The 24,467-nt window shown below is 38.5% G+C and overlaps 1 protein-coding gene across 5 annotated transcripts in view; it reads left to right on the forward strand.

The window, feature by feature from the left end:
- The window catches only part of RSPRY1 (ring finger and SPRY domain containing 1), a 37,483-nt gene that overhangs the window by 8,449 nt on the left and 4,567 nt on the right, over positions 1–24,467 (forward strand). For 2 of the 5 annotated variants that reach the window (XM_072872593.1, XM_072872595.1), the window contains exons 2-13: positions 3,452–3,607; positions 5,722–6,218; positions 10,009–10,061; positions 11,523–11,635; positions 14,394–14,520; positions 15,968–16,026; positions 16,382–16,448; positions 17,026–17,160; positions 18,424–18,539; positions 19,309–19,452; positions 22,308–22,419; positions 23,412–23,514. In XM_072872593.1, the coding sequence (XP_072728694.1) occupies positions 5,872–6,218; positions 10,009–10,061; positions 11,523–11,635; positions 14,394–14,520; positions 15,968–16,026; positions 16,382–16,448; positions 17,026–17,160; positions 18,424–18,539; positions 19,309–19,452; positions 22,308–22,419; positions 23,412–23,514 (1,376 nt within the window). In that variant the 5' untranslated portion in view covers positions 3,452–3,607; positions 5,722–5,871. Of the gene's footprint in view, positions 1–608; positions 703–3,451; positions 3,608–5,721; positions 6,219–10,008; positions 10,062–11,522; positions 11,636–14,393; positions 14,521–15,967; positions 16,027–16,381; positions 16,449–17,025; positions 17,161–18,423; positions 18,540–19,308; positions 19,453–22,307; positions 22,420–23,411; positions 23,515–24,467 lie in introns of those variants that run through there. The other 3 variants (XM_072872594.1, XM_072872596.1, XM_072872597.1) reach the window with 3 other exon arrangements.

The following is a 24,467-nucleotide window of genomic DNA, read 5'->3' on the forward strand; positions in this document are numbered from 1 at the left end:
TAATTTACTGGAAATTCTTGGTTTTCATCACCTACCCCGGTTGTTTCAAAGCTGATATCCTCTCCATGTTATAAAAGCTTGTAGTTGCAAACAGGCTTATTCCCCCTCTTATTCCTGTATTGAAGCTGATTATCTTGCTGTGTTTCCTTCTTGTTATAGTTTGAACTTTTCATCCCACTGGCCTCACAAGTATTTCCATCCCCTTCCTTTTTAGGAGCATCATTTCTTTGGGAAAGAAATGCTGAGGAAATATTTCTAATTATTTTATCTCCTTAACAGGAAACTGCTGCCCAAAACTCTCAACAGTTTTGCGTTCAAAAAGCTGTCAACTTTACTGTGTGGTTTGCTGACTGAGCTCCCATGTTACTCTGCTCTTGAGAGGAGAAATTGATGATCTTACTCTTGTAACAGTGGCAGAAGCTGGAAAAGTGGTTCCAGTAGCTGAAACCATCTCTACTCATTTAAGTGTATGAGGTTTTTTGTTTGCTTGGCCATGCACTCCATTTCATGGAAAGGAGAGGCATTTTCCATCATGAGGCAGTATTATGGTTGGCTGTAACCAAATATTTGAGGGGATGAATCACTGAGTCTTGTGCTGTGTATTGCAGAGAAAATGAGCCTAATGCCAGTTGGAGCTGACTTCTCCGTTGGCATGCCCTGCCGGATGATCAAGAGGAGGCCTCCGGGCATCCGCACTGCCAGGCAGGTGCAAATCCACTCAAATAGCATTCGTTTCAATGGCTGATGATTATTGCCCCCACTGAGACTTCCAGCTGTGGCAGGTTGGTCAGTCTATGCAGCTTGCAACTCCTTCGTGCATCCATGCATGTGCTTGAGCCTGCCAGGAGAGCAGCTGCTTTGGTGTCGCAGCGGTGGTCCTGATGGCCAGTGGAGGTGCACGGGGGCATGGGAGGCTGCTGCTAGCAGGGCTCTGGCAGTGCCCCAGCAGCTGCTTCTCTCCTGTGCAGGGGAGGTGTCCAGCTCAAATGGCATCTGAGCCTGTGCTTTGTTTAGGGGAAAATGTGCCAGGGCAGCCGTTCAGTGGGTGTCCTGCAGGTGCTTTCTGGTGTAAAGGAGGAAGTGTTGGACACTGGCATTCTCTGCTGTTCCCACAGTATCTGTTCAGAGAGAGAGATGTCGGTACCAGATACTTGTTATAGAATAAAAACTTACATTTTGATCAAATGTTTGGCAACTTCATAGTCCTGCATCCCAAAGTAACATCTGATGGTCAGAATTCAGAGTGAATGGATGAACCTGCCTGTTGAAAAGCAGGTACTGGCTGTTGCCTTTACCGTTTCTTGCACTTAAGTGTGGGGTTGAGCTTTTACTAAAATACCATTTCAAAGTAAAATAAGTATTATCACTTCTATAAATCTGGCTGCCGTTGTGAACAGCTTTCATAGTCTTGTTATTTTCTAAATTTGCCAAAGAATATTCCTTGAGCAAGTGCAAAGCTGATGGGATGGGGCTTTCTAGCACTGCAGTGTATCTGAATTGACACAAAATCAAGCTAATCACGGGGAAAGTGGTCACAGCTTTTTAACATGGAGAACCCATTTTCCTGTCCTGTAGCTTAGCTCTTGCTGGTATTTTCACGCACAGTTGCTTCATCTGGAGACTTTTAGATCTACTTTGACTTGCAATAATTAAGAAAATGATGTTTGCACAATGTCATTTGTAGCCCTGACAGGAGGCAATAGGTTTCTGTTCCCGTGGCCTTCCAGGGAAACTTGTTCTTACACCTAAGCACCAGCACATGAGCTAGCAGCTAAGATACTCTTAACATATTTGGGTTAAAGAGTGTTTTGTTGTGATATTAAAACATGAAAGGTAAAAGTCACAAACCACACTAAGTTCTCCAATAGCATAATTTTTAAGAAAACTGGTACACTTTGGTTAACAATTAGTCACAACATTATAATGGAAGACTGCTAAATTTTAAAAGCAGTTGCAGAGACTCTTAGCTGTGTAACTACTGAAAAAGAATTTAAATGGATTATGAAAGATTAGTTCTCTTCCTTAACTGTGTTCTAGCAGCAAAACAAACACGCAGCCTTTGTTTCAGGAGGCTGAGCTATTGCCTCTCAGGTGAGTGCACTAGGAAAGAGCCTGTTTGTCTGTTACTGTATGCTTGCTGTTATGCCTGGCATTAAGTATCTCCTGCCAGGTAGGACAAGAGGCTTATCTTGGCCTATCTCGATACTGCAGTTGTGATAGTCTTCGTTTGCTCCTTGAATTTTTTTCTTCATTTAGACAAAGGCTTTAAAAAAAAAAAAACAAACCAAAACCCTTTCTTCTTTTATTCCCGCAATATTTGCAAGTAGACTGTTAAGTATTTTTTTGAATTAAAAAACATGTTATTTTGTGCAGGTTTTGTTGAGAGCAGGGATTTGCAAAAGTTAGGCTTGAAGTTAAATTTTAAAATTTCTTTCCATATCTGTATGCAGAGATTGTTACCTCTTACTGAAACAATAATATATTTCATCTTTCATGATGTGCAAAATGCTTTTGGTTTTGTGTGTTGGTTGTGTCACTGAGGTCTCTGAGTTTGGACAGAAGCAGAATTGATCACTCTCATCACTTGCATCTCTTCTCTACTGTAATTCCCTGTTCCGTCCTGCAGCTGACCTGAAGTTTGATGTCTCTGTCCTCTTTACTTCAGCAGTGAGAGTGCGGAAGTTGGGATGGCCACCAGCAGCCTAATGCTACAGTCACAGTTCATTATAATGTTGTAAAGCTGTCCTTAAAAAATATGCCAGCTCAAATGCAATCTAGTACATCACTGTTTTAAAATACTTTTCTTAAAAAGCTTTTCCTTTGCACTTCAGAGCCTCTCTTCATGCATTAGTACTCTGTCCAGACAAGCTGGGTTGCGAGGTGGACCTGTAGCAATCTCTTCTTCTACCTTATGTTCCTAATTATTTAGCCTTTCAGTTTGTTTGGGGCTTGACAATGAACTCCTTGTATGTGATGGTAAGCAGCAGCCAAGTGAATGCTGTCAAACTCAGCTCTTTACTAGATAAGGGAAGTTTGTCCTGTCATTTCTCTTTTCCCTTTATCTAATCAACTTTTATAGTGTACTTGCTTTTATTTTCTTCTGTCCCTACTCTACTGGAGGGTGATCTGGAGCAGATATTATTGCTTCCCTTCTTCTTCCTGTAAGCAGTAATTTGAGGAGAGCAGTCAGTCACTGCTCTGCACTTGCTATGGTGTCTGGAATACCAAGGCTGTAAAAACAGATTGGATTTGCTGTAGCTGTGTCTAGTCCTAAAGCTAGGAGGTGGCAAACTGGTTTTTGAGGCCTTGAGAGAACTTCCACCGTAAAGGCTGAGTGTGGCTGAAAATAAGTGTGACTTGTTGTCGTGGTGGGTGTAGGGAGGAGGTGGCATATGTCTACCTTAGAGGCAGTTTCCAAGTGAATTGTTCTTTCTTTTCCCTCTGTCTTCAGGGACTCTTCAGCATAATGATTCACTGCCCACGATAAATGCTTATAGAGTGCTGCTATTCCAGATACAACTGCGTCTGTGCCCTGAAGAAATACAGTCCACTCTCCTTACAGCGCTTTGAGCAAGCCGAACTGTTCCTGAACCAAACATACTTAAGGGTGAGTTGATCATAATTGCTTGTTTTTAATCATGCTTTAAGTTGTCAAACAGAAAAACCTAGGTTTCAATAATCGGTTTTAATCTTGACTTATGTCTATTTTTGTTTCCTTAGGTAGGTTCTTACTTGCTGCTAATTCCTAAAATACAGCTTTTCCATGCTCATTTTGATGACAGGGTAGATTCACTGTGTTAACGTTTTCTTAGGTTACAGAACAGCTTAACTAAATATAGATTCTAAACCTGTAATGCACTAACAATGCAGTTTTACACTCTAGTAACATAATTTACTAAAATACCCTTAAGTTATCTGGATTCATAAATATATGCGTATTTTTTCCTTTGGAAGACATGTTTTGCATTTCACATAACTAGGTCTTCTTTAAAAAAACAAAAAACAACCAACCAAAAACTTTCCAACCTTTTAAAGTTATTTGAACCAGTTGTGATCTTATACAATTCCATTTAAGATCTATGCAATCTGTATTGGCACCCTCACATCCACTTTTTACTTGCTGACTGAGAAGATAACAGCTGTATTGGCTCAGATGGAAGGACTCCTGAGCCTGGTGTCCCACCTCTTGCTGTGGTCAAACTGCTTGGAGAATAAGGCAAGCATGTTGTGATGCTGAAACTCTCTTAATGATCTGTGGTTTAGGAATTTCTTGAACCGGAAGTCAAGATCTTGTATTTTTTTCCAATTAATATCCCTTGAGGGATTCTCCCCCCCTCCGCCCCCAAGTTAGCCTTAGTTAATTTCTTAATACTGAACTGTTCACTGTGCTAAAAGAAGATAATGTACTTCAAACCTACAGAAGCATCTGTGAGAGCTTGTTTGTAGTGCTTTTCCAGTGACAACTGTACATCCAGACTTGCTCATATGACCAGTGTCTGGCTTCCCAAGTAACGCTGTTATGATCTTGTCCCAGTTGGCAGCCAACAGTTGCACAGTTACCAGTTGGCTCCGATGATAGGCAGCCTTTCATATTTGAAAGGTGGCAACTGTCTTTGACTTTCTTTTAATTCTATGGTGCTACGTCTGCTGTTAAATAGATTGATTAATTAATTGTAGAATAGTAATAACTTGTTACAGGATATTCACTGTAATTCCTAGCTTAAATGTTGATTCTTAAAAGAATAACATGAGTTTAGTCTTAAAAGTTACTTATTTATTCTGGCATGCTTGAAGTGCATAAGTAGTGAAATGATGTCTTTTGAAGGGCTTTATTTTAGCTGAGGCTTTACATAATGTTCTATAGAAATATACCCTATGGCTTGAAAAATAACTTGTAATGAGGCAGGGTTTTGAATCCTCTTGCTTTTTCTATCATTCTCAAGTCAGTGATTCTGAGGGACTGCCCTACAATCCCAGTTACTCGTGGGCCTGGATTTGATCCAAACCATTTGAGTCAAGAACAAAAGAATGACTGAAACAGTCTTGAATTGCAAAAAGGGGAAGAGTGGGTTGATGCTAGGTCCAAACAAGCATACAACGTGCTAAAATGGTGTCTGTAATTCCTGGTTATTTCAGGGTTGGTACTTTGGGTGAGAATCCAGTTGACGTAGGCACGTTCTAAAAAGATGTGTTTATGCACATATGGGTTAAACATGGAGTTCACTGTTAAATCTATTGTTTGTTGAGATAATAGCCAAAACTGTAAAGAACTAGTTTTGTAGAGTGAATCTGGAAATGACACTGAATATTCCTGTTGTGAAATGAGAACCTTAAATGTGCAGACTTTACTTGTGTGGCTTGAGCAGTATGTCTCTATAAAGGGCAAAGAACAAATGAAACTTAATACTTACCCCTTAAAGGGTAGCAGTGTGCTAGATTTAAGGACAGAGTTGTTCTTCTGCATCTAAAAACCATGGAAGAACTGGGAAATAATAGGTAGTGTAGAAAGGAGTGGTGTGTGGGTGGGAGCTACTTACCCAGTAAACTTCCTACTCCTCCTCTTCCTTCCTTTCTCCCTCTCCACAATAGACTTCAGGTACAAACCTTATGTTTCCTAGGTGCTTTATCCACCAAGACTGATTCCGTTTACTAAAATAGGAATTCTTCTGTTATTCATTAGAAATAGTAACACTGACTCTTGTTTTGGGTTTGCTTTTTCAGATCTCCTTCTGGATGACCAATGTGTATTATAACCAATTTTATCGGAAACTAAGTCTCCAACTTCCTATTCATTCCAGCTGGTAGCAACGCTTATAATGCAAAAAAATCACAGTTCAGGATCACACAAACATTACTCTTAAAACTTTCTAGATGATTGTAGTTGCTTTGGTTGTGTTCTATGCTAGCAGAAGCCTTTTTCAAAGTTTACTGTTGACTCTAGAGCACCACATTCCCTGCTTACTGGGAGTCTTGGGAGCTAGCAATATGGGAAACTCGTGTGTTTGCCGCGATGACAGTGGAGCAGAAGACAATGTGGAATCTCAGAGTCGGCAAACAGAGAACAGTAGAGTACACGTTCCTGAAGCAAGAAGCCACCCAAGGGACCCTGTGCGTCCACCCAGGAGGGGTCGAGGGCCTCATGAACCAAGAAGGAAAAAACAGAATGTGGATGGGCTAGTACTTGACACACTGGCTGTAATTCGGACGTTAGTAGATAAGTAAGTACCTCCTCAAGGAATAATTCAACATGAATGAAAATGTTCTTGTCTTCTCTCAAACTGTGACTTCATCCTCTCACCGATCTACACCTGACCCTCCCTGAAGCAGCCGTGTGTTTCCATCTGGAGGCTTAGGAGAGGAGCACCTTTCCTAGGTAATAGAAGTAGCTCCTGAGTGCCCCGGTACTGACTCTTCCAGGAGCTGAAGAGTTTTCTCACAGTTCCTGTATGGGCCTACACGCAGGTGGGATGAGGAGTGTGCTCGGTATTTCTTACCTGGCATAGATACTCGGTTTAGGAGGCAATGAACACTCCAGAGTTTGGGAACTTCCATCCTAAAAATTGGTTGTTGTGCAAGATTTCTGTTTTCAGGCTGTATTTACTTCTTTGGAAATGGTTAAGCAAAGCTGAGAGCTTTGATCTTTGTTAGCTTGTATAAACAGACTGAGGTTTTCTTTCCAGTTATAAGTCTGACTACTTTTTAAAGACTGCATGTTGTGGCTGTTCAACTCATGATCCCAGTATTGCATTCCTTGCATGCTCAAAGCATCCATTAAGGGTGTGGGAGATATTTATGCATTCATCCTTTTCTTTTCTTTTTTTTTGGTTTTGCGTTGCTTTCTACAAAGCTTTAAAAGGACCTTCAAAATGATGGGTTAAGTTAGCTCATCACCTTTTGGCTTAGGTGCAGGCTAGGAATTGGAAAGGCTAAAACAGAGGGGAAAAACACTATTGTAGCTTCACAGCTGGGGTTTAAGATGAATGAGGCTCAGGATAAGTGAGCTTTGATTCGTATACCTGCATCCGTTACTCTGGAATGTGCCTTCCTGCTGTAAAATGCTTTAAATGGAACTACCAGGACACATTTTTTCCTGAACACTGAAATCTAAGAGGGTTTTTTTAACAGGTTTTATTTTATGGTCTCTCTTCAAATCATTAAGTTAAAATCATGGCAAATTTTTTTGAAAGTCCCTAATCTCGCATGCCTTCCCCTTTTCCCTAAGCTCAGCTCTTTAAGCTGTTTCACAATGCTTTTGTGCATAGTTGATTCTGTTCCTGTGGGTCTTGCAATCGTTTTTGTAACCTTGTAAGTGCTTTCCTATGCTACTGAGGGACAATAAGCATAGTTATTTCACTGATCCTGGAGTCCTGTTTCTGACAAATTCCTGAAGCTACTGTATTTTTTTTTTATACAGACTCCAGTGAAATACTTTTAGACTTACGTAATCACATAGGTTGGAAGGGACCTCCGGAAGTTCATCTGCTCCAGCCTCCTGCTTAAAACCCAGGTATAGCTGGAGCAGGTGGCTCAGGGTCTTACCCAGTCAAGTGTTGAACATCTTCAGAATATGGAGATTCTCCACCTCTTTGGGTCCCTGTTCTAGTGTTTGACCACCCCCATGCTTTAAACAAGTAAATATTTTTAAAAGTTGGAATTTCCCATGTTCCAACACACCCCTGCTGCCTCTTGTCTTGTTGCTGTGCACCTCTGAGAAGAGTCTGGCTCTGTCCTCTCTGCTCTTTCCAATTACGTAGTTGCAGAGAGAAATAAGATCTCCCCTCCTCTCCCCTTGTTCCCCCCTTAAGGATGAACAAATCTATTTCTCTTAGCTTTTGTTTGTATGCCACGTTCTCCAGCCCTCGGCCATCTATCTCAGTAGCCTTCTGCTAGACACACTCACTTATAGCAACGCCTTTCTCATCCTGGGGAGTGCAAAAGTGGGCTGTACTGGTATACTGGTTTTCCTTGTTTCATATTAAGGCAGTTGGTAAGACACAGCCGGTTTTGTAACACAGCTACATATTACAAGTTGTAGATAAGACAAAGGCCTACAGCTATGAATAATGGAGGGGTCTGTTCATGAGGCAAACTATCTGAATGTGTCTGAAAAATTTATCCTAGACTTGAAGCTAATGGTGGCCCTTTTCAGATTAATAGGAAAGCTCACTTGGGAAAAAAAAAGTAAATCCGTATCTGGAAATCTTGGCTTTCAGTATAAGTGAAAGACTGTAGGAATAAGTATGTTCCATATTACCTGTTCCTCCTAGAGCCTGATTTTTCAGTTTTGAAAATACCACAACTGAAGGAAACTGTAGGGAAGCTGACAAATCTCTTTACGTCAAAAAATGTACAAGAATAAAGTAAAACTAAAAAGAAACCATGTGAGTAATAGCAAGTTGGAAATACGGGCTTCAGTGTGATAGCACAGCCTTAAAAAGCAAAAGATAATAGTCTAAGGAATGGAAGGCAAAACCCTTTTTCTGACAATTTTTTTTTCCAAATTCTGTACTGAAAGTTAATACATGGGGACACTCTCAGATGAATTGTAAATTAAGTTCTTATACTGTGATCTGCAATGAACAGTTGCTTTCCCTGTTTGCTGTTTGTTTGGGTTTTCTTGTTGGGGGTTTTTTTGTTTGTTTTATCAAATCTCAAAGTCCGGACCTAAAACATACCTGGCAACTGCTTTTTTCCTCTTATATCTAGAGGTAATTCCTTTCTAGAAGGAAAGGAGTTAAGTTTCATTTCCTAGCCTCAGAAGAATAAGTACTAATTTTGGGAATTTATATGAAGTGCTGCTTTAGAAATTAGCAAAATCACTGTTTGGTTTCCAAATGAGGAAGGTGGGGATGTTTGGAAATTAAGTGGTTAAAATGGCAAATCAGTGGGACAGAACTCTCCTTGCTCAGTGCCAGTAGTGCTAACACCTGCTACCCATGACAGAATATTTGTCATATTCCAATGTTATGGCAATATAAAAATGTGTTTAAACTTCAGCATTTTCTTGTGTAAATATTTAAGTGGTTTTTTTTTTGTAAGAAAAGCATGTATTTTAATCATATTTTTAGTCAAAACTGAGATTTTTCTCTTTTATAATTAATCCCTCCGAAGTAGCTTTATCTGCATGATTCATCTGTGGTGAAATTTTCTAAAATTCATCTGTATAAATACATTTCTGGTTTAAGAGGTGTGTGATAGAAAGGAAGTGTGGAACATATCATTCTAAGCCTGGGGTTAGTTTACAATGCCTCAGTAGCACTGAATAAAGCATTTAGGACATGCTGCTGCGTAAGGTTTTTCTGGACCTGGAGATGCTTACTGAATAGGATTTTGAGATCTTCCTTTAGGTACTTTCAACAGCAGTGCCTGCTCAGATAAGCAGATAAGCACTGGCCATAGGTTCATGCCATTGCTCCCACAAACCAGATTGAGGAACTGATCTAATTGAACTTTTTATGTTTTTCATGTTGGAAAGCGAATTGAGTTAAATATCTTCTGTTAAACAACCTCAACTATTTCTTACAGCTCTTGTTAATGAGTTTGAAGTCTATGATGCCTTTCAGTTTTTGTGAGGATTTTTTATATATTTAGCAGAGAATTTCTGGGAAAAAAATCATGTTTAAGCGATGTCCCTTGTGCGCTGCTCTTTATTCACTTCATGACCTCTGACATACAGTTTCTTGTTACGTACTCTGAGGAACCCTGCTAATGAATAGCACTATGCCTAAGCATTATGTTTAGCTTTTAGACATGCAGATATAGATCACCATTTCATTTATTAGCTATAGTAGGTGTCTAGATGTGCAGATATTGACTTTGAGCCAGAAGGCGGCTCAAATCCCATCTGTGCTTCAGATCTGAAAACAGCATTAGCAGTCTGCAGCCTATGTAACTTCCTTTTGTTAAATACTTACTGGATTCATTTTCTGTCTGTTGTATTATAATTTTATTTGGTGTATTATGTTGATGAGTGTGCATAAATTTTGACCTGTGTAATATCTCTTTCAGTGACCAGGAGCCTCCTTATTCAATGATCACGTTGCATGAAATGGCAGAAACAGGTATCAAGGCCCTGTGTTGGGTATTTCAGTTGTGACTCCAAAGCAAAAAAAAAATCCTTCTTTTCTTTGCGAGGAAAAATACATGCTAGCAGTATGTATTATGACTTGCTGTAGCTCTAGCAATGTGGGATCCAAAACACAGTTTTGCCCTTTAGAAGTTGCACTGAGCTCATTGCATTTACCTGAGGTTTTTTTGAACTCCGTTAAACTTCCTACGTTAACTCTCCAGAAGCAGGCAACAGATGGCCACAAACGCATTGTAATGACACTAAACTGTAAGCCACAAAGAATGTCTGCAGTAAGGCGGAAACAACCCATATATGTATGTAGACATAGTTTAAACCCACATGCTCCAGTGTTGGCAAATAGTACATACTTTTTGTCTTGGGTTTTGCTGTCCTTAGACCTCCACTTTATTAATGTACTTGTTCCAACCTTGTCCTTAAGTACTCCTGCAAGCTTAGCTGTGTTTGTGCAAGGGCTTTTTTTTTTTGTATTTTGTTACAGTAGGAGAAATTCTCCCACTTCCACCAAATTTCTTGTTTAGGTGAATTTTTGTCTCTCTCTTAATGGAGTTGGTGCTGGTCTTAGGAAATGTATTTCTATATCAAAATAAACGAATCAGCCTGATTAGATATTATAGCAATTCAGTAAAATGTCTTTTGGGGGAATGTGCTAACAAAACTCAAACCCCAGTGTGTTACTTATAGTTACTTGTTATTGTTGAAGGGAGTGCCAAGTCTCTTCAACCTCACTCACTTGTATGCAGATACAGACTGTCTTTATTTTCACTTCTAAGGGAACTAGTTTCTTGTAAATCCAAATCTGTTTACTTTATTAGTAGTTTAACATTTTATATGTGGATTGTTGTTTACTTGCAAGTAGAAGCCCTTGTCTACTCATTAAACAGTGAGAGCTGTTCCTTATGAAAGCAAATTTTATTTAGACCACCAGGCAAGGGACAAGCTAATGCAGTTCCTCTGAGGTCTGTTTTACCTGAGGGAACTCAAGAAGAGTGCTCTGATTATGACTAGAAGTAGTATTTCTTCAGTGTCATCATGGATGCAGCATTTAACACTTAAGAGTTGACATTGGACACTGAACTCTTGAGTATCACACTGGAACGAAGTGCTTATCCATACTGATCATGAGTGTTCATTCCTAGTACTAGTGGGAACTAAAGGATGCTCTGACCTGGGCAAGACAGTTCTCCAAACCATAGGTGTTCACTATTACCCAGGCTGCTGTAAACTTTTTTCTCCTTGAATTTAAACTTCTGAACTACTGCAAACTAAGACATTGATGTAAAAAGCCAACTGTCTTTTCTTTTTATTTTTCCTAGTGTCTGTAAACTCACTGGATAATTTTGAGGATTTTTCAATTTACATTTATGGATGTATTTTGAACACTTCAGAATTGCAGTGTTAATTCTGAGCATTACTTCTGTTTTGCGGTTGACAGATGAAGGCTGGTTGGAAGTTGTCCAATCTTTAATTAGAGTTATTCCATTAGAAGATCCCCTGGGACCAGCTGTTATAACGCTACTACTTGATGAATGTCCGCTGCCAACAAAAGTGAGTCTAAAGTGTATGTGTTTATCTGTGGCTGAATTTCAGTTATGCATGGTTGCCACACCCGTGATAGCTTCTGGGTGGGTTTCACCAGTGATGCAAAATGCTGTTAGCTGTTCAGAAAATGGGTGTAACTTGTTACTTTAAGTAATTTGTGGTGACTTGGTATCTAATTGCTACTTAATGCTAGAAGCACTGTAAGGAGAAAAAAAAAAGAAGAAAAAAAAAAGATAAATCTGGTCCATGGGGAAGAACAAGAGGCATTTGGTCCTTAGCTGCTTTTATTGCTGTCTTCTCCTACCGTGTGGTACATGCATGCTGGTTCAGTGAGGGTGTACAAATGCTGCAAAAGCAGTACAAGTTCTGCCATTTTGTTCTCAAGTTCTGAAAGCTGCACATTGACAAGTCACTATTGAATTTGTTCCTGCCGTGCATGTAAGGAATGCAACGTGAGTGGGTGTGTTAAGTTAAGCAAATTACTTTTTTTAACTATGAAATATCTAGATACAGTTTTGGCAAATCTGAATACTTTTTTTTTTTTGCTGACCACTAATCTGGTTTTGGATAGAAAGATGACACGAGGTGTTCATATTGTTTTGGTATGGGTGCTTTAGTGAGAGCCTCAAGTGCTTCAAGATGCTAACCACTGCTGAATCCCTTTGAATGTGAGGATTGTACAGAGAACTTGTCTGTCTTCACATGCTTCAAATGTCGTTATCTCATTTAATCAGAAATTGATGATGACATCATTGCAACTTTCACTTATTAATCTACTTGTTACACTGCCAATTTTAGTTTTCAATTTGCATTGTTAGGGATATAAAAAGCTGGTAGCTTTTTATCTTACGTAAATGCATGAGTGGCTGGAGAGCTAGTCAAGCTCTCTACCTGCAGTGAGTTAACTTTAACCAACAGCCTAGAGGAAAAATAATCTGAGACTTTTGAACAATTTAAATGTTGTATAGACTGTCACAGACTGCAAAATGATTTTGAAAGCAAAGCTATGACTAGAAATTTTGCCTGCTTTGAAAAAGAAATCAGGAAGTGGAGACCACTGTGAATGTGCCATATGAAGAATGATTTTATATTTTTTTGTTCGAGTATACAATGTACTTGGCAATCAAATGATTTGTTTTTAGAAAGCCACATGACTTTTATTTAGGTACTTTAATTTTAAGGAGCTAGCTATGAAATAGTTGACCTTAACAAGAGAAAAGGAATAAGAAGCCTGTTTCTGGGGTGCGCAGAGTTTGGGGTTTTTTGGGCGTGTTTTGGTTTTGTTTCCCCCCCCTCCCACCCCGTGCAATCTCCTTATATTGCACAAGAAGCTGCAGTTGTGGGATCTGCTGGTCACATGGAGCCTAGTAAAGTATTTGCTGCTGTTCATTTTCTTTGTATTCAGGATAAGTTTAAGTTTTTGGTCTTTAAGGGTTGTAAGTCAGTGCCCCACTTCTGTTACAGCTGGATAACAGCAGCAGGCTGTATTTCATTTTCTGTTATTGTAGGCTATAAAGTCTGTAAAGTTAAAATGGCAGTGCAGTAAACTGTTTATTCTATAAAGTCTTTATTTAACTCAAAATAGTTGATCTCTGTGACGGCTCTAATAGCGGCTAAAAGCAGTATCAGAGTATTTCAAGAGTCTAATTTTAGTGAGGTTTTTCCATCCCAAATCTGTGGCTCAGTCATCCTTTCTTCTTTCTCTATTCTTTCCACTTAACATCAGTCCTGTTCATCAGTTCTGTTTTTGTGGCTTTTCTTTTGGGAACATAACTACTTTTCAGTGTTATCTCTGTACAAACCTCAGACTCTAGTGCAGTAAACTGATTTGAATGTGGCTCAGAACACAATTCAAAAAACCTGATATATTCAACTGGAGCAGTATTCTTTTTTTCTCCAGATGGCCTGCTGATGACTTCAATATGAGGAGTTCTATTTTAATTAGATCCTAGCCTGAGATTATGCAGTTTCAGTCTGAATCAGCTGAAACTTTCATGAAGTCTGGAAAGTTGAGCAGAATTTGGAACTTTGTGGGGTGGGGTTCTCCCTGCAGGATAACTTGTTCTGGCTCTAGATTAACCCCTAACTACTCTGAAAATGGAGGGTATGCTCTAGATCTATCTTGAATTTTATCCATACCATACTGCCTGAATTGAGCAAGTCAAAGCATGGCACTCCAGATTTATTACCCTCATTGGTTACTTCCTAAATTAGTGTGACTACAGAAAGCCATTTATGCTCTCAAGGATACCATTTATGACGTCCTGTAAAGCTGACAGCATCCTAAATTTATGATGGGGATGTGGGCTCTTTTATTGGGGCACATCTCTGTAGTCCTGAATTCTAAAGTCTAAAACAGTCCTTTTCTTTTTGGAAAGGGTGTTAGTTTTAGGACACCGGAAACGGATTATGTGGCAATAGTGCCGTATGTGCTGATTGGTATTGTTTGCCTTTGTCTACTATTCAAGTTCTTATTGCTATAGGTGGTACTTTGTACACTTGTGTACATAGAGAGGTGTCCTGAGTTGTTGATCACAACAATGACCAGCAATCTGGTAGTAATTTTAAAGTTACAAATCTTAGGTATGTTGAACTTCTCTTCCCATCTGCTCTTTATTTTCTTCTTCTCTTAAAAGATAGCCATGCTGTCTGTAATATGACTTTAGTAATATAATGTAAAAATAATTTGTTGTACTATATTGAGTTAGGGGGAAAACTGTATCTGTCAGTAACGTTGAAGAGACTTCTGATTTTTCTTTTTCAGGATGCATTACAAAAGTTAACTGAAATATTAAACTTAAGTGGAGCTGCTGCTTGCCAGGATGCTTGTCACCCTGCCAAACACCGGAATACAACTGCAGTACTGGGCTGCTTAGCAGAGAAGTTAGCAGGTAAAGCCATGGGATTCTTCTGAAAGCTTGCATTTGGCTCGCTGAAGCACCTTCTGCTTTAGCACGCACGATGCAGACTAGTTCAGAAATGTTTTCTTAGAACTGAATAATGTTCTGCATCAAGGGAAGACCTTGTGTCACAGGTGTGACCAAGTCTACTGCTTGATTAAAATGTCAAACAGTCACTAGCTTGGGTCTGAATGAGCCATTCACAGTCCCAGATACTTAGAAAGACCAAATCCTTCTGATGCATGGGTAGTGATTGTGGATCAATGTTTGTTTATGGTATATTGCCTTAGCACTGGTAATCAGTCTTTCCTGTAGACCTACTCTGGCTGTGTATGAATTACCGAGAACAAGTAGTTCTTTAGCCAGTAGGCAGGAATATCAAATTAGTAGTCTTGGAGGCTGTATACAAACAAAAAAGAAAGATGCTCTTTCTGCTAAACATGTATTGCTCTATTGTAGTTAGCTGAAAAGATTCTCTCTTCTGTGTTACTTAAAATAGAATCCCAGCAATATTCTTTTAAAGTGACTTTTCATGTAGAACTTCTTATTCCTTGTCATTTCTAGTACCCTGCTGGAAACTAATTATTATGTTTCTTTCCTGATGATGGTTGGGTTTGTATGTAGTTTTTTGCTCCTTTTCTGAAAGTGGACAGGAAAAGGAGGAAAGTGATTGTCCAGTATCACCTAATGGTTATTAAAAAATAGTTTCAATATTTCTGTCAAAAAACCTAAAGAATAAGGGCAGGAAGCATTTTTGTACTATAATACTTATACCCTGTTATAATAAGTCAAAATGAGATCCTGTATCTACTTTCGTCTTGGTGGTCATGGAACAGTTCTCATTGTATCAGCTCAGGCAGCAAATCAGTTAATGTTGTGTTGGAACCCTTTGCAATTTGTTAGAGTTTGTAGATGCCAGAGTTCGATTCCCTTGTATCTCTCTCTTCATTAAGCAGACAGTATTTTTTTTAAATTGGCTGCTTGCCGTGGTGCTGCTGCAGATTGTATAGTTAACTATCAAGTAGGCTATATTAGATACTCAGTTTTGCTTATTTTGGGCTACTGATAAATGGAGCTGGTCTTTATACTTTGATTCTGGAAGGAAAGGGGAGCCAGTCTCTTTTTGAAAGTAATGAGCATCAAAATGGTAAGCAGAGGCTGATGGAGTCTTACTTCAAAAACTCAGAAGTGTGCTAGTACTCTACCCATTTACAGAAGGTAAACTGAATATGTTTGTAATTTGACAGTAACTGTGTAATTATTAAATGTGTAGCAAATACTTGATTGTTCACAATGATAATTGTTCTGTATTATAGTTCTACTTTGCTGTGAAGTTCTTAGATGTTCTTTAATTTGTTGCCTTGTGTTTAAAAGTTCTGTGCAATCATGAGTATATGGTAGTTCCCGTGGATGGATTTAATTTTTAATGCTCTTGTAGGTCCTGCAAGTATAGGCTTACTCAGCCCAGGCATATTGGAATATTTACTTCACAGCTTGGTAAGTGTCTCCAGTCTTCTTGTATGTATTCATATATAGCAATTATAATGGAATTTATTTTTTATTATTACTGTGAAAAGTTAGGGTTATGTTTGGTAAATACTGGTAATGTATGTTATAGACAGTTGAGATTCCAGAGAGTCTGTGGGATCTCCATCCTTGGAGATAATAGGAAGTCAATAGGACAAAGCACTGAGCAGCCTGATCTACTCAAACCAGCTCTCAACAGGAGGGTAGACTAGATGACCTTTGGAGGTCCCTTTCAACCTAAAGCATTCTGTGACAGACTAACAGCTTTTCCTATCCATCTGTGCTGGCTATTTATTAAATAACTTTTCTTACTGCCCATGTTTAGAACTTCCAGTCCCATCCGACAGTGATGCTTTTTGCACTAATAGCACTGGAGAAGTTTGCACAAACAAGTAAGTATTAGCCTGATACTGTTCTTAACAGTCATACTATGGCTTCTACTGCATGATTGTCACTTACTTCATCTGATAACATTTGTGAGCATGAGAGACTGGACTGGTGGGAACACAAATGTAGAGGAGAAATGTTTGTCCACTTACAGGCAAGAAGAAATATTTATTGTTTTAGTGACACCCCTCTACCCCTCAGAACCGTTGAGATATTTCCTGAAATTCAGTGCAGTCCTTCTCAGAAATTTATATCGAAGGACTTACGACATGAGGCCTTTGTTACTTGAAAAGAAATAAATCTGTATTAGAGAGATGGAGAACAGCCATGACCTAATCGTCTCTTGATGATGCAGCTCCGTGCTGAGAAGTGATATATCTGAGTGCTAAGTTAATTTCATGTCTGCTGGGGAAAGAATTTCATGCTGTTTGTAATACTGAGGTTCAAGGGTGTGTGGGGGGGGTTCTACTGCATTTGTAGAAAGTTATTCTCTCTAACTAAACTTATCCCTAGTTTATAACTTTTTAGTTAATTATTCTTTTATTAGTTTTTAGTTAATTATTCTTTTTTGCCCTTAAATTGCAGGTGAAAATAAAATTACAGTTTCTGAATCGTGCATTAGCGACCAACTGATCTTGCTAGAGAAATGGACAGATAATCCAGACTATTTAAAACGCCAGGTTGGATTCTGTGCACAGTGGAGTTTAGATAATCTGTGTAGGTATAATGAAGAGATGGATTCATTTAATATTAATCACTTCTCCAAAGAGATGGAGGACTACTTTGTGTTTGTTTTGTATAAGCACTTATTGTAAATATACCTGACTGCATTTGTAATCACTCCTTCAAAAAAAAAAGGCAAATAAATCCAATGTAATTGCATGGAAAGGAAATTTTGGCAAGGAAAATGTGTGTGAAAGGAAGTGGTTTGTACTCTGCAAGTTGAAGCTGCAATGAAAATTCTTCTTTGCACCATATTTCCAGTAACTCACGCTTCAGCAGATGTGCTGAGTAGCTAAATAGTACAGCTCTGTGGAACAGCTGGATTACTGACATCCTGGTGACGGTCACTACAGTAATCATACCCTGGCAGTGCACAGTCTCAAAGAAGTATTAAAGGCTTTTTAAAGTAAAGATATGGTCTTGTCAAAAGTGAAAAGTGTTTGACAAAGCACTTTACTAGATCTATCCTTTTGGATTACTAGCAATCATCAAATTTGCTTGTTTTGTTGTGATTTCAAGGGTGAAGCAACTCTAAAGACCTTGTAATTTCTAATGCCTTTTAGATACATTTGGGTAAAAGGTCTTGGGCTTTATGGGGCTTTAGCCAGCTTATGGAATGCCAATGTCAGTTGTGCTTTTGTAAACGTCTGTGTAAGTGTTGTAGCAAGTTTGGGATATATGAAGTGTCCTAAGATAAGATCTCTGATCTGTAAATTAACATGCATGTGTCAGCAATTTGACACCTGGCAAGAGAAATGCTTCTGATCCTTCCATGTGAAAAGGGGATGCAGGGAGAAAGAGCTGCTTTGGCTCAGTTCAAGTTCATCACCTACCTGAAAATGAGAGGGTAAAAACTTTAAATCCTTGTTTTCCCCTTCTTCCCCATCCTCAGAATCTTTTCCATCATGATGAATCAGAAAAACTCTGCCAACTGAATATACAAATACAATGGTAAATCCTGAAACAGTCGCATCTTGGTATGAACTTGGATGCCTTACATTTGCCTGTGGGTTTCCTGAAAGTAACAGTTAGATTGTAGGAGCTCTAGTCAGAGGTATAGGTCGTGTTCTCATGTTTAGAGGATATTTAACACACAGTGTATTGGACGTGATGCTGTTTTCCTGCAGGAAAAATATCAATATTTCATTCAGTTATTCCAAAAATTAACTGGATCCTAGAGAGATTGATTGCCACTGTGTGAAATGTTTAAAATGAGGCTTTGCTGCAGCAGTGACTAAAACTAGTTCTATTTTGCAGTTTTAAAAGAAGGCAGGCAGTTTACATATGAGAAGGTTGACTTGACCAACATTACGGCTATGCTGAACAGTAATGATGTCAGTGAATACCTGAAGATCTCGCCACATGGATTAGAGGTAGGATGTCACTTCATTATTTCAGCCTAAAAAGGAGTCTGAAGAAAAAGGCAGGTTTTAACTATTTTTGTTTGCTACTTGCTCCTGTGACTTCCTAGAATGAATCAAAGTTCTCTGCCAGCTTTGTATAGAAAACTTGCTTTGTTGGGGGTTGTAACATTGCTACACTGATCTCAATTGTAGAAATGTTCACAGTAAAGTAATGCCTGTATCTGTGCCCCAAAACTTGAGAAAAGCGAGGAGGATTCTTAAGTCAGCTGGCTTTTCACTCATTTTGACTAAAATAGTTCACAAAGTATAATTCCTATTGTTTGTCCTGTCTAGTCTTGAAAAGCGTATAGCAGTATGATTTTTCTCAGACATATGTTTTTATTTTCTTCCTCTGTTACTTTTTCTAATTCATGTAACATGGAATACCTCTCCATCCTTCGTACCAGGAGTCAGCTAACAACTGATGACTTAGGTCTTCCTGTCTTGGTTGTCTTAGTCTTTAAATGTTCAAATTGACTCTTGTCAACTCTCTGTCTTTTTTTTTGGTTTGGTTTTTTTTTCTGTGGCTTACCACTGAACAATTTTCAGTCTTGCCTACTTGCTAGTTTGTGTGACAATTATTGCTATAAAGAGAGGTCACTTTCTGTCTGAAGTGCCTCTAAAATTATGGTGGTGTATTCTTATATGCAAGAAACTTGATCCAGGGAAGAAAGGGGCTTAATGAAAGGGGAAGAATGTTAATTTTGTAGAAACTTAACTTTTGGGTTGGTTTTGGTAGGCTCGATGTGATGCCTCATCCTTTGAAAGCGTTAGATGTACATTCTGTGTCGATTCTGGAGTTTGGTACTATGAAGTTACAGTCATTACTTCGGGAGTGATGCAGATAGGATGGGCTACCAAAGACAGCAAATTTCTCAATCATGTGAGTACATGTAATGTCATCTAGCTGATGATGTAACTTCAGTATTTTTCTACTTACAACACCTATGAAAATAGCTCTGGTTATTCTGTGGCAGTAACTGAGCACTTGCGTGTTTCCTTCAGCAAAAATAGCTTTATGAAAGTACAGAAAAATTGAAGTTAGTGGTACAAGAAAAGGCTGTACTGTCATTGCTAGACTGATGCTGTTCACACAAGTAATGCATAGCTGCTAGCAGTGACAGCTTGTAATCTACTTGCTGTTGTCTGGAAGCTACAGGGAAATGGCTTATTTCTTGTGGCTTAGTCTCTTATTGGAAATTCTTTAGATAACAGCAGTGGTTACTGTCTGTTTTTGTGAAGTAAACAATTGCTTACTAGGAACTAGCAGATTATGCACTCACTTTTACACAGGTCACAAAGCAGCCATTTGATTGCCCTCTTTAACATACTTTCATATTAAATTAACTTTCACAAGGGAAATAATTATTGACTCAGGGGTAGCATGGTATCACTGGATCTGCTGGTAGCAGTAATATGGTTCGGTTTGGGTATGTGACATCTTCTTTTTAATGAAAAATAAGGATTACAAAAAGATTTAACCCTCTACCTTGCCTATATTCTGATAATATAGAATAAGTACACTGTCTTCTCTTAGTTTGCTTTGCTCTCCCTCTCATCCAGATAACTTAATATCTTATTCTTAATTCTAAGTATTCTTCTGACTACTAGTTTACTTTTAAAATTATGTACTTACTAGCATTAAAGCAAAATGTGCCATGTGCACATGAAGTCCAAACTTGTAGTCAAAGAATAATCTGAAATGTTAGTAGAGATGTAACTAGGACTTCTTTCTTAAATCTTCGCAGTAACTCTGTACAGCTGTTGTAAACTCAGTATGCTGTAGCATATTTGCTTCAGTATTTCCATAATACTAAGAAAGTGTAATGGTTACTACCCAAAAAACTTTTCTGCTTCAGCTTAGAGAGGACTTTCCATATTGTCAGCCTTCCAAACTTCCGTTAATGTTCATTAAAGTGCAAGCTAGAATTTTTGTACAAAAGGTGTGTATGGCCCAACCTACTGCCACTGACCAGAATGGAAATACAGGGCTTGGATTTTAAGTTGACAATTCTACTGGCTGAGCTTAGCCCTACTTTATTGTTGTAATTGCATGGCTTTCTGTTGCCACTTGGAATTTAATTTAGGAGAATATTTTTTTATATATTTTTATATATATTATATATTTAATATATATATAAATATATATAAATAAAATTATATATATATTAGAGATAAGCAGTTAAAACTGCTCATTTCTGATTATTATAGAAAAAGTCATTCTACAGCTGAGTCAAATGCAGAAGCTAATATGAAGATAGGCCAAATACATACATGTGAGTAAATATTGATGGGGGGGGCATGAGAGAAAAATACATCAAGGAGGTGAAACAAACACCAGTGGCAAGAAACCCAACAGGAATGGGAGAGTAGCTTTTCTCACCATGTAACTGAAGTCCTTCTGAGAGTTTGGTGGTCTTGCTCCGTTTCTTCTAATTATTCATGTAAATAGCATTGTCCTCTGCTGGTGTACAACATGCATATATCTATTCATCACACCCAAAGTCCAGTCCCACATCTCTAGCATGGAACTGCAACTGTGATTTAAATAAATAAACAAAAAAACCCCAAACAAACAAAAAAAACGCCACACACCACAACCAAACAAAAATACCATACTAGGCCTGTCCTGAGCACAGGCATTGTAGACATTGACTGTAATGGAAACTGTTTGAAATAAAAAGCCATGTGTCTGCGTTTAGACTAAGAGGATTAAAAGATTTTTTTTCCCCACTTACTGTTAAGGAGCTTGGTGTATGCACATTTTTCTGTCCATGCTTCCTGTACAAGGTATGAAAACAGATGTCATCACATCTCTGAGCAGGATGATTTTCTGTTGCTACAACTGTTTTGCTGGTGGCTAAATGCTACTGTTGTTTAAGTTCATCAGGGGTCTACCTGAAATACAAGGATATTATCTTCTGCATATGTCACAAACAGTCATCAGAGTAGCCATATGTTCTTTATTTACAGCATGTATAACAAAAAGACTAGTCCTAAATATGACATTAAACACCCATTAGCTGGGCTTAGCTTTAATTTGGGACATCTGAAGCTTGTGTAATCAGGTACTGTCTAATATTTGCATTGCAGACAAACCATGCTGAGCATGAGGAAGTCATCTTCCATAATGCTTTTGGGTTTCATGTTTGTGCTCTCCTACGTGACAGATTCTTCTCCCACTGTGAAACAGGGCATTTGTCTTGGACCTTGGGACTACCACTTGATAACCTTTTCACAAATTGAGGGAGGCTGGCACTGAAGGGGACACAATATGCAACAAATTCAGTGAAGGGACTATGGTTTTGTTCTCGTTCTGTGTACTGTATGTTCTGGTGGCACTTGGATATCTTGTGGGGAAAGGTATTATGAGTCTGGTATTGGGACTTCAAGACAAGAGAGTGGTTACAGTTCTGTGTTGACTTTAAGATGCAAAAAGTTAGCTGTTGGGGTACTAGCCTTCTGATTTTTAAATAGTTTAATAGACAGGAGTGATTTGAGCTCACAGAAAATGAAAAACACTTTGGAGACAATATCCCCTTCTTCCCCCCTCCCCACCCTAACAAATTCCTTTTGATGTGAAAGTGAAACTAAGACTAGTTTGAAAAAATTATCTTCATGGTGGTGGGAGAAATCCTTCCTGCTCTTGGATGAATGGTTTAGTTGAATAAAAATAAACTTTAGCCCTTCTGTGTGAAGAATGGCTGCAGACTGAAATGCTTTACTCTTTTTCTAAAGGAAGGTTATGGCATCGGGGACGATGAATACTCCTGTGCATATGATGGCTGCCGGCAGCTGATTTGGTATAATGCCAGAAGTAAACCACATTCCCATCCCTGTTGGAAAGAAGGTATTCAGTCCATCTTCTGCTGTTTATCCTAGCTGGATTTCTGCCCAGGATTTTTTCCTCTTGCAGGTGTCTAGAAAACTGTTTGTTAATAGGTGCAAACACAGCAGTTACTGCCTAATCCTGATGACACTAAAGGTTTAATAATTATTGTGCCTTTACTAGTATTTGCAGTGGTTTAAATGTACAAAGTAGGCACCACACTCTTGTTCCACAATCTGCATAAAGAGAATCTTGTTGTTAAATACTTTTTCTTTTCACCAGCAGAGTATAAATCCATAGCACCAACTAATGTTGCTGGACACTTAATCATAAGACTTTTCTCCAGATGTTTCTAGTCCTACAAAACAGGGTTGAAATCTTCCTTTCTGGGTTGAAAGAGTTACTTTAGAGAAGGAAAAAAAACCCCCTTGATCTCTGAATTAGACTTTTTTTTTCCTTTTAAGGAGGAGTTGCATTGTCTTCCTTACTTTAAATTCTTGGATAACTACTTGGACAGCAAAGTTTTGTTCTTGATCTCAGCTTTGAAATCTTGGTAGGAGTCTGTGCATGCTATGCTTGTGTGAACTGTGCCGCCTTCTCTTCTATTAAAGATTTCTTCCAAGGATGGCTAAATTAAAACACCTCTTAAAAATAAATAGCACAAGCATATTAGAAACTTAGACGTTAGCAAGTATGTGTTCTGAGGATATCTTCAACGGGTGTAAAATAGCCAAGGAGAGACGGAGTGCAGCTTTTTTCTGGCTTTGGCAAATACTCTGCAATACTTGACAACTATATGGTATTAATGCTCTGGAGACTAAAATTTTTTTTTACTATTTTGTCCTTTTTTTTACTGTCCTCTATTACTGTTTCTTCCTTTATGCTTTTGCAAACAGTTCCTTTTAAGTGAGACAACTGATGGTGAGATATGTGATACTTAAAGCAATAACTGTTTCATCTGTTGGCATTTAACAGAAGTTAAATCTTTGAATTATCTTTGTTTTGCATGTAAGGAGACACAATAGGATTTCTATTAGACTTGCAAGAAAAGCAAATGATCTTCTATTTAAATGGAAACCAGCTTCCTGCTGAGAAGCAAGTATTTTCATCTGCTGTGTAAGTATGTGCTCGTTTGGAAGGACAGTGACCTGTATGGATAATTGTTTTAATTATATGAAGTGTTTCCCATTTGAGATGTAAATTCATATTTGCTTACCTGAAGCCATCATTAAGCAGGTTTCCCAATTGAAAGTGGCTTAGAAATCAGTGAGAAGGATATAATTTTACAGGTGGATTGCAGTGTCCAAAATAAATACTTTGGCCCTTTCAAAGGTAGGTTCAACTCTGTCTTCTACTGTCAAACTAGCAGAGCATTGAAATAGAATGAGGCTGTAGCAAAGATGAACAAATTTCTAGTAGTGCTTGAGGAATTTTTGATATTTTAAAAAATAAAGCCTCAATCCTCTAGCTACTGAAGAGTGAGTATTAACTTACTGCTGTTTGCTGGGGCCAGTTCCTGTAGTAGCATATTGAATATTAATGGAAGGACATCTCTTGGTAGGATTACAGAAAGGTGTATTTTGCCAACTCTGTTAAAATTAACACATGGCTAACTCCTCTAACTCTCATGGAGAAGTTCAGCCCTTTGGTTCTGACAAGATAAGCTGGTGTGATACTTGAAAGAAGCTTCCTATGCAGCTTAATTAAACATTACAGTACTTTGCTGGCACAGTAGTATTAACTTACAATTTCATTCATGTTTTCTCCTCAAAATGAAGTTGAAGATGCAAGCAAAGAGTAGTTCAGTTTAAAGAGTTGCAGAGTGTCTTGTCTATTCAGCTTGCAGTACTCTATTCTTCATGTTGAATATGTCATTTATATAGCCAACAGATTCTGTTACTTAGTTAGAACTTAGGGTATTACTCAACTTGGGCCCTTTCAGTAAATAAAACTGGAAGAGGTGATAGTTGTGGTGTTTTTACAAGGTGTCTGTGTAGCTGTGAAGAAAAGACAGCTGTCCTGAGGTAATCCTGCCAAGGGCAAGGAGGAACAGATGGGCATTGTGCTAA

The sequence above is a fragment of the Ciconia boyciana genome, chromosome 9 (assembly GCF_034638445.1).
Source record: "Ciconia boyciana chromosome 9, ASM3463844v1, whole genome shotgun sequence".
Lineage (NCBI taxonomy): Eukaryota > Metazoa > Chordata > Aves > Ciconiiformes > Ciconiidae > Ciconia > Ciconia boyciana.